Raw genomic sequence first — 16133 nt, forward strand, 5'->3', positions numbered from 1 at the left:
GGACGCAGTGCCACCTAGTGGAGGAATGTAGGAATAGCATTCGTTATTGTAAATAGCGATGTGACGTAGATAGATGTGAAAGGCACTATAAAAGAGATAGATAGATAGATAGATAGATAGATAGATAGATAGATAGATAGATAGATAGATAGATAGATAGATAGATGTGAAAGGCACTATAAAAGAGATAGATAGATAGATAGATAGATAGATAGATAGATAGATAGATAGATAGATAGATAGATAGATAGATAGATAGATAGATAGATGTGAAAGGCACTATAAAAGAGATAGATAGATAGATAGATAGATAGATAGATAGATAGATAGATAGATAGATAGATAGATAGATGTGAAAGGCACTATATAATAGATAGATAGATAGATAGATAGATAGATAGATAGATAGATAGATAGATAGATAGATAGATAGATAGATAGATAGATAGATAGATAGATAGATGTGAAAGGCACTATAAAAGAGATAGATAGATAGATAGATAGATAGATAGATAGATAGATAGATAGATAGATAGATAGATAGATAGATAGATGTGAAAGGCACTATAAAAGAGATAGATAGATAGATAGATAGATAGATAGATAGATAGATAGATAGATAGATAGATAGATAGATAGATAGATAGATGTGAAAGGCACTATATAATAGATAGATAGATAGATAGATAGATAGATAGATAGATAGATAGATAGATAGATAGATAGATAGATAGATAGATAGATAGATAGATAGATAGATAGATAGATAGATGTGAAAGGCACTATATAATAGATAGATAGATAGATAGATAGATAGATAGATAGATAGATAGATAGATAGATAGATAGATAGATGTGAAAGGCACTATAAAAGAGATAGATAGATAGATAGATAGATAGATAGATAGATAGATAGATAGATAGATAGATAGATGTGAAAGGCACTATATAATAGATAGATAGATAGATGTGAAAGGCACTATAAAAGAGATAGATAGATAGATAGATAGATAGATAGATAGATAGATAGATAGATATGAAAGGCACTATTTGATAGATAGATAGATAGATAGATAGATAGATAGATAGATAGATAGATAGATAGATAGATAGATAGATAGATAGATAGATGTGCAAGGCACTATATGATAGATAGATAGATAGATAGATAGATAGATAGATAGATAGATAGATAGATAGATAGATAGATAGATAGATAGTAACTGTAAGGACGCAGTGCCACCTAGTGGAGGAATGTGAGAGTAGCACTGGCCACATGAACTCGGTTAGCCCTCGTTATTGTAAATAGTGATGTGACGTAGATACTGTAGATGTGAAAGGCACTATAAAAGAGATAGATAAAACATTTAATAAATGAGTGGATGTTTCTGTGGGGCCATGGAATTGACTTTTACTCATTCACAGTTGGTTCCTGTCTTTTTGCTCTTTCAGACTTGGCTATAAGACAACCCAGCCACAGGGGATGCACAATCCAGTTTGTTTCTTCATGTCGGTCCCAAGCCCGGATAAATGGGGAGGGTTACATCAGGAAGGGCATCTGGTGTAAAATTTTTCCAAATCAATATGCAGACAACAATACAAATTTCAATACTGGGTCGGTCGAGCCCCGGGTTAACAATGGCTGCCACCTCAGGGTGCCTGGCAGAAACTGGGCTACTGTTGGCTGAAGCTGAAGAAGAAGAAGAAGAAGAAGAGGGTGGAGACATGTCTGGATGAAAGAAGCGAGGAGAAAGGTAAAGAGAGTGAAACTAAGGATAGGAACTTTGAATGTTGGCAGTATGACTAGTAAGGGGAGAGAGTTAGCAGATATGATGGAGAGAAGGAAGGTTGATATATGAGAGTGAAATGTCACACAAACTCCTTCATTTAAAGAGTAAATGTGTCCATTTCACAGATAGTTGAAGTTCACTCAGACGTTGACCTGTCAATCACAGCTGCAGCTACCCAATTAGAAAACTGGGCTTGTAGGAGGGAATCAACCAATGACAGCCGAGCAAACAGCCTTTCAGAAAATGGAAATGCAGAGGTGGGATGTCTGCAGTGCAGAAAGTACATTAGTGGTAGCTCAGCTACTGTTGGACCGTGTTTTGTAAACATGTAGGAAAAATATAATGATATTATTATATTAAGGACTCGACACTATCAACTGCCAAACAGTTCTTGTGAAGCCATTAAGAAGGCTAACAGACTGTCAGGTTATATAGCGCCTTGATGTGTGGGGTACAAGTCCCAGGAGGTTCTGCTCAAGCTTTATAACACACTGGTGAGGCCTCATCTGGAGTCCTGTGTGCAGTTTGGGTCTCCAGGCTACAAAAAGGACATAACAGCACTAGAGAAGGTCCAGAGAAGAGCGACTGGGCTGATTCAGGGCTACAGGGGATGAATTATGAGGAAAGATTGAAAGAGTTGAACCTTTACAGTTTAACTAAAAGAAGATGAAGAGGAGACCTGAGTGAAGTGTTTAAAACTATGAAGGGAATTAGTCCAGTGGATTGAGACAGTGACTTTAAAATGAGTTCATCAAGAACACAGGGACACAGTTGGAAACTTGTGAAGGGAAAATTTGGCACAAACATTAGGAGGTTTTTCTTACACAGATAACCACAGACACGTGGACTAAGTGACAAGTAGTGTGCTGGACAGGAGGACTTTAGGGACCATCAAACCTCGACTTGATGTTATTTTAAGTGAATAGAACTGACAGGCTTTGTTGGGCTGAATGGCCTGTTCTCATCCACATTGTTCTAATACAGGTTTCCCCAACTCCAGTCTTGGAAGGCGCCAGTGGCTTCAGGTTTTCATTCTAACCCTTTTCTTAATTAGTGACCTGTTTTTGCTGCTAATGAACTTTGGGCAAGTAGGAACAGGACAAGCACTGGCAGAGCCCTACAAAATGACCTCCAGCAGCCAGGCCACTGGTGTGAATGTCTCTGACCAAACAATCAGAAATAGACTTCATGAGGATGGCCTGAGGGCCCAACATCCTCTAGTGGGCAACGTGGAGCTCGATTGGCATTTGCCATAGAATATCAGAATTGGCAGGTCCACCACTGGCTACCAGTACTTTTCACAGATGAGAGCAGGTTCATCCTGAGCACATGTGACAGACGTGAAAGGGTCTGGAGAATCCATGCAGAATGTTATGCTGCCTGTAACATCGCTCAACAGTGTGGTGTGCTGGGCTGGTGACATCACTTCAAGAGAGGACCACCGAATACACAAACCAACTAAAAAGGCAGGCTCAGTTTTGAGACTCACTGTGGACCACCCGGAGATAATACAGAAAGAGGCAATGAAAATAAAATTGAGTGTCATTATGAACAAGGCTGCACATCCTCTCTGTCTATCTATCTATCCATTTTACAACCCACTGAATCCAAACACAAGGTCATGGGGGTCTGCTGGAGCCAATCCCAGCCAACACAGGGCACAAGGCAGGAACCAATCCCGGGCAGGGTGCCAACCCACCGCAGATCTATCTATCTATCTATCTATCTATCTATCTATCTATCTATCTATCTATCTATCTATCTATCTATCTATCTATCTATCTATTATATAGTGCCTGTCATCTATCTATCTATCTATCTATCTATCTATCTATCTATCTATCTATCTATCTATCTATCTATCTATCTATCTATCTATCTATCAAATAGTGCCTTTCATATCTATCTGTCTGCCTAAAATAATGAACTGAGCACATTTTCACTTTTGAATTATCCAATATTGAAGTTTTAAAGTTTTAGATTTAAAATTAACATTTCAAAATCCTTCAAATTCAATTTTTAATTTTTTCTACGAGATTCTTTACAAGTAATGTGTGGTCCCACTCAAATTCTCCGCTCTATTAAAAATGAGCTATTCCGGATTTGTCCGCTAGATGGCGAGCTTTAACGAGCAGCTGTAGTCATTCCACGGGAGTCCCACCCTCACATCGATGATCGACGAGGCTCTCACCCAATAAGCTGACAGCACCTGCCCGGATCTTGCTCGCTATTGGGCGGCTCGGGCAGGAGGTGGTGGCTCTTTATTTAAAGCTGCTCCGCGGTTCGTCTGCCTGTTCACTCAGCTGGCGGCAGGCGGCGGCGGCTGCTGTTATTATACTGTACTCAGTTGGCGTGTAAGTTTGTAGACTTCCACCGTCCGTTAGATGGAGGAGTCGTCGTTTGTCGTTTAATGACACATTTTTTCAGCGTCTACAAGCAGCGAAGCCTCCGTTTTCTTTCTAGCCGAGATCAGGCAACAACATCAGAGGAGGGGAGAAGTTGTCATTGGAGAGCTGCGGCGGCGTGTGCCAATGTGGCAGCCCCGCAACTGTAAAACATCGGCTGTCCACACATCTGGAGTTTGTCCGCTTCCACTTTGCTTTGTTTAAACGAGAGGATTCCCGCCGGCTGTCGCTGATGCGACGCTTCTCCGAGTTGCTGTAGGTGACGTGAGTGTCCTGTCGCGGAGCTGTCCCGTCTGTCTGGTGCTGAAGGACACGAGTTCTGCTGCGCTCCCCTCCGCTCTTTTTCAAATGCCGGCCAGCACGCCCACTCCGCGTTCTGGGACCGGAGCCGTGGAGTACTGGGTGGACGGCTCACGCAGGGATGCGCCGCTTGAAGACTTCTTCACAATGGGCCCAGAATTGGGGAGGTAAGTGGAGCGAAGGGGGAACATGGGGTGGCGATGGTGTCCTACGCGAGTCTGTTACGTACATCTGGTTGTGCTGCTGAGAACGGAAATGGCGTGGCGGTTTACTTAATCTTATTCTGAAAAGAGCTCCAGAATCAAAAATCTGAATGTGAGCATTAAACCTAAAAGTGGGATAATTTATGAAACGGATGGAGGGCAACATTTTACTTAATTCGCATAACGGAGTTTTGGAAGGTGATGTCAGCCACTGCATTTTGAGATCATTCTAAATGATCTCCTTGGGGTTTATTGTACGGTGGATTCAGAAAGTATGCAGGCGCGCTCACTGTTTTAGACGTTTTGTTTGGTCGCAACCTTGAGCTTAGATCATATGTGGCGGTTAGTCGGGGTTCTTACCCGGCCAGGATGCCCTGATTATGGAAGCACTTGGGGAGAGAGTATTTTCAAGACCATTTAAGCCGACAGAGTTGGTTTACAGCGGGGCCACGGGTCATGAGCATAAAAGCTTAACCCTGTTGGGGCCCGTGACCACCGCCAGGGGGCGCGTGGACGTTTTCAGGGCCCTATTTGGTAGCACTTCCGGCCAGAAGAAGCTTATTGTGCACTTGGAACCCTTCCGGGTTCCCTATAAAAAGGGGCCAGTCAGAAGGAGTCATTGTGTCCAGCAGGGGGCGCTAGCTACCTGGGAATTAGGTCTTTCGTAATTGTGGTATGTTACATAACCCAACTTTAATATAAAAAGGACATACCCCTCCCCAGTGATACGGTGGTAAGAAATCACACAAGAGAAATAACTTAGCTTTGTTTAAAGTCAACTTACGCTGCATAACAGACGAATGAAGCCAATGACAAAACCCAGTCCGTTGGTGGAGGTCCAAGGCGTAGAGTCTGTGGAGCAGTGGAAGGCATTTTCGGGAACAGATGATGGCGTCTCCCATCCGTTCATTGGCTTCAAAGATGTTCTGGGCAATGTTCCAAGGCTTTATACTTTTACTTCACGTGCAGGGCCCTCCTTACACGAACTTACAATTCCAAATAAGGCCACGGTGCTTAAATGAGGATATGATTCCATGCTGACTTAACAGATAGAAACAGCACACCGTTACAGCATCTCACAGTCTGACCGCACGCTTTCCAGTTGTTTCAATCTCTCTTATGTCATTCTGCTTAACTGGAAGTTCTATCTGGTGAACCCCTGTGCTTAATCTAGCATTGCGTCTGCTGTGCATGTGAGCAGAAGAAAAAAGATTTATAAGATACTAGCCGTCCCCCACGGCTCCACCTGCATAGATGTGAAACAGGACAGTGAAGAGGACCCTGCCTGGCTCCCTACTCCTGAAGCCCCGCCTCCCTCCCTATTCCTGAGGCCCCGCCTCCCTCCTTACTCCTGAGGCCCCACCTCCCTCCTTACTCTTGAGGCCCTGCCTCCCTCCCCACTCCTGAAGCCCCGCCTCCCTTCCCAGTCCTGAGGCCTCGCCTCCCTCCCTACTCCTGAGACCCCACCTCCCTCTCCACTCCTGAGGCTTCGCAGCCCTCCCTCCCCACTCCTGAAGCCCCGCCTCCCTTCCCAGTCCTGGGGCCTTGCCTCCCTCCCCACTCCTGAGCCCCCGCCTCCCTCCCCACTCCTCAGGCCCCGCCTCCCTTCCCAGTCCTGAGGCCTCGCCTCCCTCCCTACTCCTGAGGCCCCACCTCCCTCTCCACTCCTGAGGCCTCGCGGCCCTCCCTCCCCACTCCTGACGACCCGCCTCCCTTCCCAGTCCTGGGGCCTTGCCTCCCTCCCCACTCCTGAGCCCCCGCCTCCCTCCCTACTCCTGAGGCCCGGCCTCCCTCCCCACTCCTGAGGCCCCGCCTCCCTTCCCAGTCCTGGGGCCTTGCCTCCCTCCCCACTCCTGAGCCCCCGCCTCCCTCCCTACTCCTGAGGCCCCGCCCCCTCCCCTCATCCCGCAGCCTCTGTCTGAGTAGCGCTAATAAATCGCTCCTGCAAGTGAACAAATGATACTCAGTGCGATGAGAGAAGTTGCCAAATCAACCAGAATGTTCAAGAAAATTCTACAAAAAAACTCGATCTAAATCCGTTAAGTAGTTCTCTTGTGAAAGCAGACAGACAGACGTTGGATTTTATATAAACTGCTCACAAAAATGAAAGGATCCCTTTTTAATGCGAGTATCGCATCAAGTCAGTGGCACTTGTGGGCTGTTGATCTGCTCAGTGAAGTAGCAGAGGGGCTTGTTCATCAGTTTCGGCTGCTTTGGTGCACTAGAGGGGCAACACTGAGATGACCCCTAAAACAGGAATGAATGGTTTAACAGGTAGAGGGAGGCCACTGACATTTTTCCCTCCTCATCTGTTTTGTCACTCATTTTGCATTTGGCTACAGTCAGCGTCACTACTGGTGGCATGAGGCCATACCTGGACCCAATAGAGCTGGCACAGGTAGTCCAACTTCTCCAGGATGGCACCATCAATACCACGTGCCATTGCCAGAAGGTTTGCTGTGTCTCCCAGCACAGTCTCAAGGGCATGGAGGAGATTCCAGGAGACATACAGTTACTCTAGGAGAGATGGACAGGGCCCCTCGTAGAAGGTCCTTAACCCATCCGCAGGACCCACCGGTATGTGCTCCTTTGGGCAAAGAGAAACAGGATGAGCACTGGCAGAACCTACAAAATGACCACCAGCAGGCAGGCAGAACATTGGTGTGAATGTTTCTGACCAAACAATCAGAAACAGACTTCATGAGAGTGGCCTGAGGGCCCGACGTCCTATAGTTGGCACTGTGGAGCTCGATTGGCATTTGCCATAGAATACCAGAATTGGCAGGTCCACCACTGGCGCCCTTTGCTTTTCATAGATGAGAGCACATGTGGCAGACGTGAAAGGGTCTGGAGAAGCCGTGGAGAATGTCATGCTGCCTGTAACATCGTTCAGCATGACCAGTTTGGTGGTGGGTCAGTGATGGTCAGTCTGGGGAGGAGGCATATCCATGGAGGGACACACAGACCTCTACAGGCTAGACAACGGTGGGCCCCTTGACTGTCATTATGTATCAGCATTAAATCCTTGGACCCATCGTCAGACCATATGCTGGTTCCTTCTGATACACGACAATGCCCAGCCTCATGTGCTGAAGGAATTGATACCATTGACTGCCCCACACACACACACACTCACTCGCCTGACCTTAATCCATTAGAACACCTTGTTCCCTTTGATTTTCGGGGTGTCCCTCTGTTGGTTGATCATTTTCATTTCCATCCTTTCGTTCCTCACACATCACCATATCAGGCTGTAGCAGTACAGAGAGCCAGCAGGATTTTTTCTCCCATTAAGATCTGATGGGTTTTCAAAGTGGTCCTTTAATTTTTTTCAGCAGTTTATATATAGAGATGTGGTGGGCTGGCGCCCTGCCCGGGATTTGTTCCTGCCTTGCGCCCTGTGCTGGCTGGGATTGGCTCCAGCAGACCCCCATGACCCTGTGTTAGGATATAGCGGATTGGATAATGACTGACTGACAATGAATATTGGGCCGAGTGGGCCGACCTCGTCACCCGGGCCGGTTTTGAGACCCTGGGGTTAGACCCCTAATAAAGGATCAAAATAACGTTGAATTTGTAATCGCGGACCTTGAGATAGTCTAAAACGGTATGCCACATGTGTATGTTTGAAATGTGTCACTTACAGGGGGCCAGGATCACCAACAAAGTACCAAATTATATTCAAAATATCAGACACGTCTATTTGTCAGGAAGTCAAACCACAGAGGGAGCTGCTCACACCAAGGTGTCTGAGCTTAAGCACCAGGCTGGAGGGCACAGTGCTGTTGAAGACCAACCTGACAAAAGATGTGTTTGGTTCTCCTAGTGCCCCAGGGCGAGAGAGATGGCATCACCCACTGATCTGTTACGCCGGTGTATGCGATTGTGCAAACTGTTGCAGATCCAGGGTGGCAGGGATGTTGCTCATTTTTCGCACGCAGTGTCAGGCAGTTGAACCCGCAGCCTCAAAGCCATACCAACTTGACTACGCTGCACCTGCCTGTATAGATTTGTAAACCTTTGGTCCACTTTGATTAAACAGAGAAAATGAAGGGGAGGGCAGGCTGTGCTGGCGAGCAGCTCATTATCATTACCATGCAAGGCGCTATATAGCATGCAGGCTGATTGAACTGTCCCTTGGAGGTGTGCCAGGTGGTGGTTGGTAGTTGGTGTCTCTTGTGTGTTTCTTGATTTCTTTATTTAATCTGCGATGACTGACACAGCAGATCAGAAGACCCCACCAGTAGAAGCAAAGTGGGCTTAGGGCTTTGTTAGCAGCTGGCTGATGAGCTTTATTTCAGTTTGTACCTTAGAACTGAAGAGTGATGGGTGTGGGTGGAGCCAATCCAGATTTTCCCTGCCTCATTCTCTGACTCCGCCCACCTTGGCTGGCTCCCTCCGTCTGGCAGCTCCTCACCAGGATGCAATTGCCGTGAGTTCTGCTGTCCCTCGCCTAGGGGGGTCTGGGGATTGGTGTTGGGGGGGGGTTTAGAGCAGCGCCTGTTGTTTTGGAAGAAGTGTCTGGGTGTCCCTGGAAACCATCTCTGTGGGAGGAAACCGTGGAGCACAGGAAGAGTGCAGAATGTAATTAGAGGTCAGCCTGAACGAGTCAGCCCTCATTAAGAGGGGAACACGGGGCCAGAGCATCCCTGGAGCCGCTGTGGAAACTGAAGATGGAGCAGCAAGGCGGCCGCCGGGCTCTTCTGCCAGGTGGCTCCTCATCACGCAGGCCTGTAGGTGACCTCTCCTGCCGAGTAATGCCTCACTGTGGGTGATTTGCAGTGCTGCCAGTGGCCAAAGTGTGGCGCTATATGGCTACTCTCTGGCTTCCTGGTTAGCTCTGTTTCCCAGCCTTAGCATCATTTGAAAGGCGCTTTATTGTGATATAAAAAATGAAGTATCTGAGTGGAGGTGAGTATATCAGACAGCTCACCCGGACCCCCAGCCAGAATAAGGCTCTTTAAAATACACACACAGCTGCTTTTCATTGAGAATCCCACTACACGGGGCTTTGTGGGTTTAGTGCAGCTGATTCTCCCATCTGAGCTCAGGGAACTTAAGTGACTCCCAGTGAAGCTGATGACCTCGGCCACCGTCAGACCACCCAGCCTGCCTGGTGCCTCCAGAAGGTTGGAGGGGCAACTGAGCCCCAGCCTCCCTGAGTCTGACAGAATCAATCAGGCAATCAGTCGTTACTGTTTACGGTGCCCCTCCATGGTGTTCATCACTCCTCAGGGTTTTTAGTGCTGCCATGCGGTGGCTTTCAAGAATTTAGCTGGATAAATCAGGAGTGAAAGGCACTATATGATTTATTGAAAAATATAGCGGGTATAGAAAAGAATCCCCCTTTTCAAAATATTTCCATTTTATTTGCTTTACAGCCTTAAATGTAAACACACAAACTAATATTTCTTCCCAGCTTTACTTACTCAATGCCACCTCTAACATCCAAGAGAAAGATATCACAGCTACAGTTCAGAAAAATTATTAAAAAATCAAAAACAAGACCTACTGAGATTAATAAAGGATCACCCCCCCCCCCCAATGTCAGTGTCATTTTGTTGACCCCCCCTTTTGCTTTAATGACAGCCCTGAGTCTCTTGATACTTCTCTATCAGCTTTGCACACCTAGATTGAGTAATATTTGCCCCCCATTCTTGGAATCACTCACATTGGATGGTGAGCGTTGGTGGTCTGCTATCTTCAAATCTTTCCACAGATTTTCAGTGTGATTTAGCTCTGGGCTCTGACTGGCCACACCAGGACATTCACTTTTTTCTTCTTCAGCCACCGGGTGGTCAGTTTTGCTGTGTACTTCGGGTCATTGTCATGTTGAAAGGTGAACATTCTGCCCATCATCAACTTTCTGGCAGAGAGTAGCAGGTTTTCCTCAAGAATTTGACGCATTTTGCCCCATCCATTTTTCCTTCTACCCTAACGAGAGCCCCAGGCCCCCCACAACAGGATGCTGCCCCCTCCATGCTTAACTGTAGGTATGGTGTGTTGTGGATGGTGAGCTGCATTGGTGTACCGTTTGGTGTTGAGGCCAAAGAGTTTGATTTTGGTCTCCTCTGACCATAAGTTCCTTTTTCCACTTGGCATCAGAATCTTCAAGGTGCATTCTGGCAAAGCTCAAACGAGCCTTAAGGTGGCCTTTCTTGAGAAGTGCGACCCTCCTGAACAAGCCACAATGGTGGAGCGCTTATGAAATTGTTGTCACCTGCACACCATTAATGACCACTCTGTGCCATCAAATCCTGTAACGCCTTCAAAGTGTCGGACCCCGCAAACAGGCTTCTCCGACCCCCCGAGTTGGGCAACTGCCAGTTGTCGCTCCAGAACCTCCAAAAGACCATTCATATCCTTATATGGATGCCTCCAGACCTGCTGGGCAAGATATTCTGGCATGGCATTAACCAACCCCTCACAGGCTACCTGCTCAACCACCTGGAGGGCCCTGGTTGACGTCTGGCCTTAGCCAGCGGCCATGCTTTCCCCAGAACTTGAACGCCTGGGCTGTCGCTGGGCTGTTGGGGTCAAACTTCCATAGCCACCATTCTCTCGCCTGCTGACCCGAGGTTACGCCGTAGCATTTGAAGATCTCGGTCTTAAGGAGGTCATATTGGGCGGATTGTGCTGCGCGGGCCCCTTCAAGTACGGAGCCAGAATAGACTCCCACTCCGACCTCTGCCACTGGTTTCGAGAGGCAGTCCTCTCGAAAACCGACATATATACGACTCTATGTCGTCTGCCTCAGAGAGCGGTACAATAGGAGGTGGTGGAGGCCGAGTGGGCTCCGGTTTCACTGCTTCTGCCGCCACCAGCCATCTTCGGGTCTCAGCCAACTCCACTTTCGTAGTGGCCTGGTCCACCTTTAGAGCCTGCAGCTCATTAGCCATGGTGGTCAGGACCGCATTTAGGTCTTGCCCTTCTGTCATTTCTTCAGTGCTTTATCCTGCCGGCTACGCCACTGTAAAGAAATACAAAGACAATTGTAAAGGTTTGGGGTTTTTAGGCCCCGTATACTGTAAAATCAAAGGGTTTCTGTCAGTAAATTCCACTACAGACAAGCAACAACAAAAAATGGCTGGTGGACAATTTATAGTGATGGACAGGAAGTGATGAAATTGATGGGGTAGTCGTGATGGTAGATGGGTAATTGACGTCATCAGGAGGGGACCAGAGGAAAGAAAGGAACCCGGAAGTGGGTGGAATCAATGGTCTTCCGGGTACAGTCATGGCGGCGGTGCTTCGTTCTTTCTGGAGAGATAGAGAGAGGGGTTAGTACCCCGCCATTGTCCCCTGACACGACTTGTCGCGGCGCCCGTTGGGTCCTTAAGCCGCTCCCCATGTGCTTGTGCGTGACAGTATATATGTATAGACTCCAAATGTTCCAAAATACACACATTTTATTTTCAGCCCAACCCACAGTGCACACACTAGCCACAATTATGCTCTTTTTCTCTCTCTTCTGCCGCCTCCACTCCTCTCTCGCAAGCTCCGTCCCACTCCGGCTCTTGGAATGGAGTGAGGTGGCCGCTTTTATAGAGCACCCGGAAGTACTCCAGGTGCTCCTCAATTAACAACCGGCAGCACTTCCACAGTTCTGGAGCTGTCTGGGCGCCCCCTGGTGGTGGCCACGTCCTCCCATAAGGTTGAGCTTCTATGCTCTGTGGACCCCATACAATCCAGGGAGGTCGCCCTCTTGCGTTCTGGGGAGGGAGATATAGCGCTTCTCCCGGTCTTTCCCATCTCCAGGCATCCCGTTGGAGCAAGGTCCTCGGACATCTATATATACAGTACTGTGCAAAAGTTTTAGGCAGGTGTGAAAAAATGCTGTAAACAAAGAATGCTTTCAAAAATGGACGTGTTAATCATTTATTTTCATCAATCAACAATGCAGTGAATGAGCAAAAGAGAAAGCTAAATCAAATCAATATTTGGTGTGACCACCCTTTGCCTTCGAAACAGCATCAATTCTTCTAGGTACACTTGCACACAGTTTTTGAAGGAACTCGGCTGGTAGGTTGTTCCAAACATCGTGGAGAACTAACCCCAGATCTTCTGTGGATGTATGCTTCCTCACATCCTTCTGTCTCTTCATGTAATCCCAGACACACTCGATGATGTTGAGATCAGGGCTCTGTGGGGGCCATACCATCACTTCCAGGACTTCTTGTTCTTCTCTACGCTGAAGATAGTTCTTAATGACTTTGGCTCTATGTTTGGGGTCGTTGTCCTGCTGTAGAATAAATTTGGGGCCAATCATACGCCTCCCTGATGGTATTGCATGATGGATAAGTATCTGCCTGTATTTCTCAGCATTGAGAACACCATTAATCCTGACCAAATCTCCAACTCCATTTGCAGAAATGCAGCCCCAAACGTTCAAGGAACCTCCACCATGCTTCACTGTTGCCTGCAGACACTCATTATTGTACTGCTCTCCAGCCCTTCGACGAACAAACTGCCTTCTGCTACAGCCAAATATTTCAAATTTTGACTCCTCAGTCCAGAGCACCTGCTGCCATTTTTCTGCACCCCAGTTCCTATGTTTTCGTGCATACTTGAGTCGCTTGGCCTTGTTTCCACGTCGGAGGTATGGCTTTTTGGTTGCAACTCTTCCATGAAGACCACTTCTGGCCAGACTTCTCTGGACAGTAGATGGGTGTACCTGGGTCCCACTGGTTTCTGCCAGTTCTGAGCTGATGGCACTGCTGGACATCTTCTGATTTCGAAGGGTAATAAGCTTGATGTGTCTTTCATCTGCTGCACTAAGTTTCCTTGGCTGACCACTGCGTCTACGATCCTCAACGTTGCCCGTTTCTTTGTGCTTCTTCAAAAGAGCTTGAACAGCACATCTTTAAACCCCAGTCTGCTTTGAAATCTTTGTCTGGGAGAGACCTTGCTGATGCAGTAGAACTACCTTGTGTCTTGTTGCTGTGCTCAATCTCACCATGACATGAAACTGTCTTCCACAACCTCACCTTGGTAGCAGAGTTTGGCTGTTCCTCACCCAGTTTGAAGCTGTTTCTGTTTCAGTTAATGACTGTGTTTCAACCTACGTGTGACATTGATGATCATCAGCACCTGTTTGGTAGAATTGGTTGATCAGACACCTGACTAGAATCCTACAAAATCTCTGACTTTGTGCAAGTGGACCTCTAAGAACTGATGCTGGTTTGAAGGCAAAAGGTAGGAAGACCAAATATTGATTTGATTTAGAGTTTTCTTTTGTTCGCTCATTTTGCATTTTGTAAATTGATAACAATAAACAATCATTTATATTTCTGAAAGCACTCTTTGTTTACAGCATTTTTTCACACTTTTGCACAGTACTGTATGCAGGTTAGGCACATTGGCGATTCTAAATTGGCCCTAGTGTGTGTGTGTGGGTGTGTTTGTGTGTGTCCTGCGGTGGGTTGGCAGCCTGCCTGGGATTGGTTCCTGCCCTGTGTTGGCTGGGATTGGCTCCAGCAGACCCCCGCGACCCTGTGTTCGGATTCGGCGGGTCGGATAATGGATGGATGGATGCACAATAGGTAAATAAAGGCAATGGAAGGCACTCTCTGCAAATGAAAGGTTCATCCGCCTTCTCACAGGGGGGTGCTGTGAGCCGCACAGTGGGCTTTGTGACACTGAGGTGGCCTTTCTTTGCTCACTTAGGGATATCACAACTTCTAAATGGCTTACCCGGGTGTGTTACTTGGTGAGTGGCAGCAGCAGGCGTTGGCCGATGAGACCATGGAGCACTCTAGGAGTGACCCACCTGTCTGATATCACTGGGCCACCCAGCACAGCCTCTACTTTAATCTCCTTTGCAGAAAATCCAGCAGATGCAGATTTCATTCCTGGGAGATGCTGAAAGGGGGTTGGGAGAAGGGGGCAGGAGGGGGGGTCTGGATTATTTGTGTTTTTCCTGTGCATTTTTAAACGGGTCACTTGAGAGATCATTGCGACTGAGATAAGCTCGGAAACAAACCCAGATGGGTGCTGCGTGTTTCGCTTTCAAAGCTCCCAGATGAAATCCGAGCAGGATGGTGCAGTGCTGGCACTGGAGTTGGGACGTGGCAGGGTGACAGGCGGGCATCACTGCTCTACATTCGTCTCCCCTGCAGAGTCATGGACGTTATAATGGGTGCTTACTGTGAAAGGCGCTGTAAGGGAGAATAACATCACGGTTCAAGATTACCTTTTTTAGTCATTCAAAACCACACAGCAGTGCAGTGCAGAATAAATTTGTGCCACCTGGCCTGGTTATGTGCGAGAAGAAACGACAGAAATAAAAAGAATAATAACAAGAATAAAAAAAGAGAATCAGCAACATACACACATACATACATCAGCCACAACATTAAAATCTTCTGCCAAATATTGTGACGGTCCTCCTCGTGCCACCCAAACAGCTGTGACCCATTGAGACGTGGACTCCACAAGCCCTCTGAAGGTGACTGGTGGTATCTGCACCAAGATGTTAGCAGCACACCCTCTAAGTCCTGTGAGGTTGGACCACCATGGATTGGTTCTTGATGCTTGACCAACTTGAGATCTTGGAAATCTGTCAACACCTTGAACTCTTTGTCATGTTCCTCAAACCATTCCTGCTAAAAGAGGCCACTGCCATCAGGGAATACCATCACCATGAAGGGGTGTTACGTGGTGTGCAACAAGTAGGTGGCACGTGTCAAACTAACATCCTCATGAATGCCAGCATACCTGAGGCTTCCCAGTAGGACGCTGCCCAAAAGTATCACCCTGCCTTCATCGGCTGGCCTTCTTCCCATAATGCATCTTGCTGCCATCTCTTCTCCAGATAAGCGACGCACACACATCCGGCTGTCCACGTGATCGTAAAGAAAACGTGATTCATCAGATCAGGCCACCTCTTTCCATTGCTCCATGTTCCAGGTCTGATGCTCACGTGCTCATCGTAGGACAGGGGTCCGCTCGGATGCTCTGACCGGTCGGCGACCGTGCAGCAAGCTGTCTGATGCACTGTATGTTCTTCCACTGCCAGCATTACATTTTCCATGAGTCTGTGCTCCAGTAGCTGTTCGGTGGGATCGGACCAGACGGGGTAGCCTTCGCTGTCCACTCGTATCACTGAGCTTTGGACACCCATGAACCTGTGTGGTAGAAATTTAACATTTTATTAAAGAATGAAGCATCCTCTAACAGGACAAATCAGTTATCAGGCAGGAGAAGAGCTGTTCATTGTATCTAATAACTCTTTAGGGGTAATTTTTTTTTTTTCCTTTTGTTCCAGGCCTGAATATTTCTCCGAAACAGTCAGTTTTCTAAAAAGCAATGGTTTCACACATAAATCAGTATAAATTACTTATTTGTGACAAATGTCACTCTGTTTTATTTCCCATGAGCCCCAACAGCATGTAAATTCACATCCTTATTCCATACCTGTTTGTCTCATCACTCAA

The 16133-nt window shown here is 47.1% G+C and overlaps 1 protein-coding gene across 1 annotated transcript in view; it reads left to right on the plus strand.

The window, feature by feature from the left end:
• The first annotated feature begins 4029 nt into the window (after nucleotides 1-4029).
• Nucleotides 4030-16133, plus strand: part of si:ch73-60h1.1 (calcium/calmodulin-dependent protein kinase type IV) — an 89958-nt gene continuing 77854 nt past the window's right edge. Inside the window, exon 1 of the mRNA XM_051935012.1 lies at nucleotides 4030-4662. Within this exon, the coding sequence (XP_051790972.1) occupies nucleotides 4544-4662 (119 nt within the window). The 5' untranslated portion in view covers nucleotides 4030-4543. The remainder of the gene's footprint in view (nucleotides 4663-16133) is intronic.

Source organism: Erpetoichthys calabaricus, chromosome 12, assembly GCF_900747795.2.
Source record: "Erpetoichthys calabaricus chromosome 12, fErpCal1.3, whole genome shotgun sequence".
Lineage (NCBI taxonomy): Eukaryota > Metazoa > Chordata > Cladistia > Polypteriformes > Polypteridae > Erpetoichthys > Erpetoichthys calabaricus.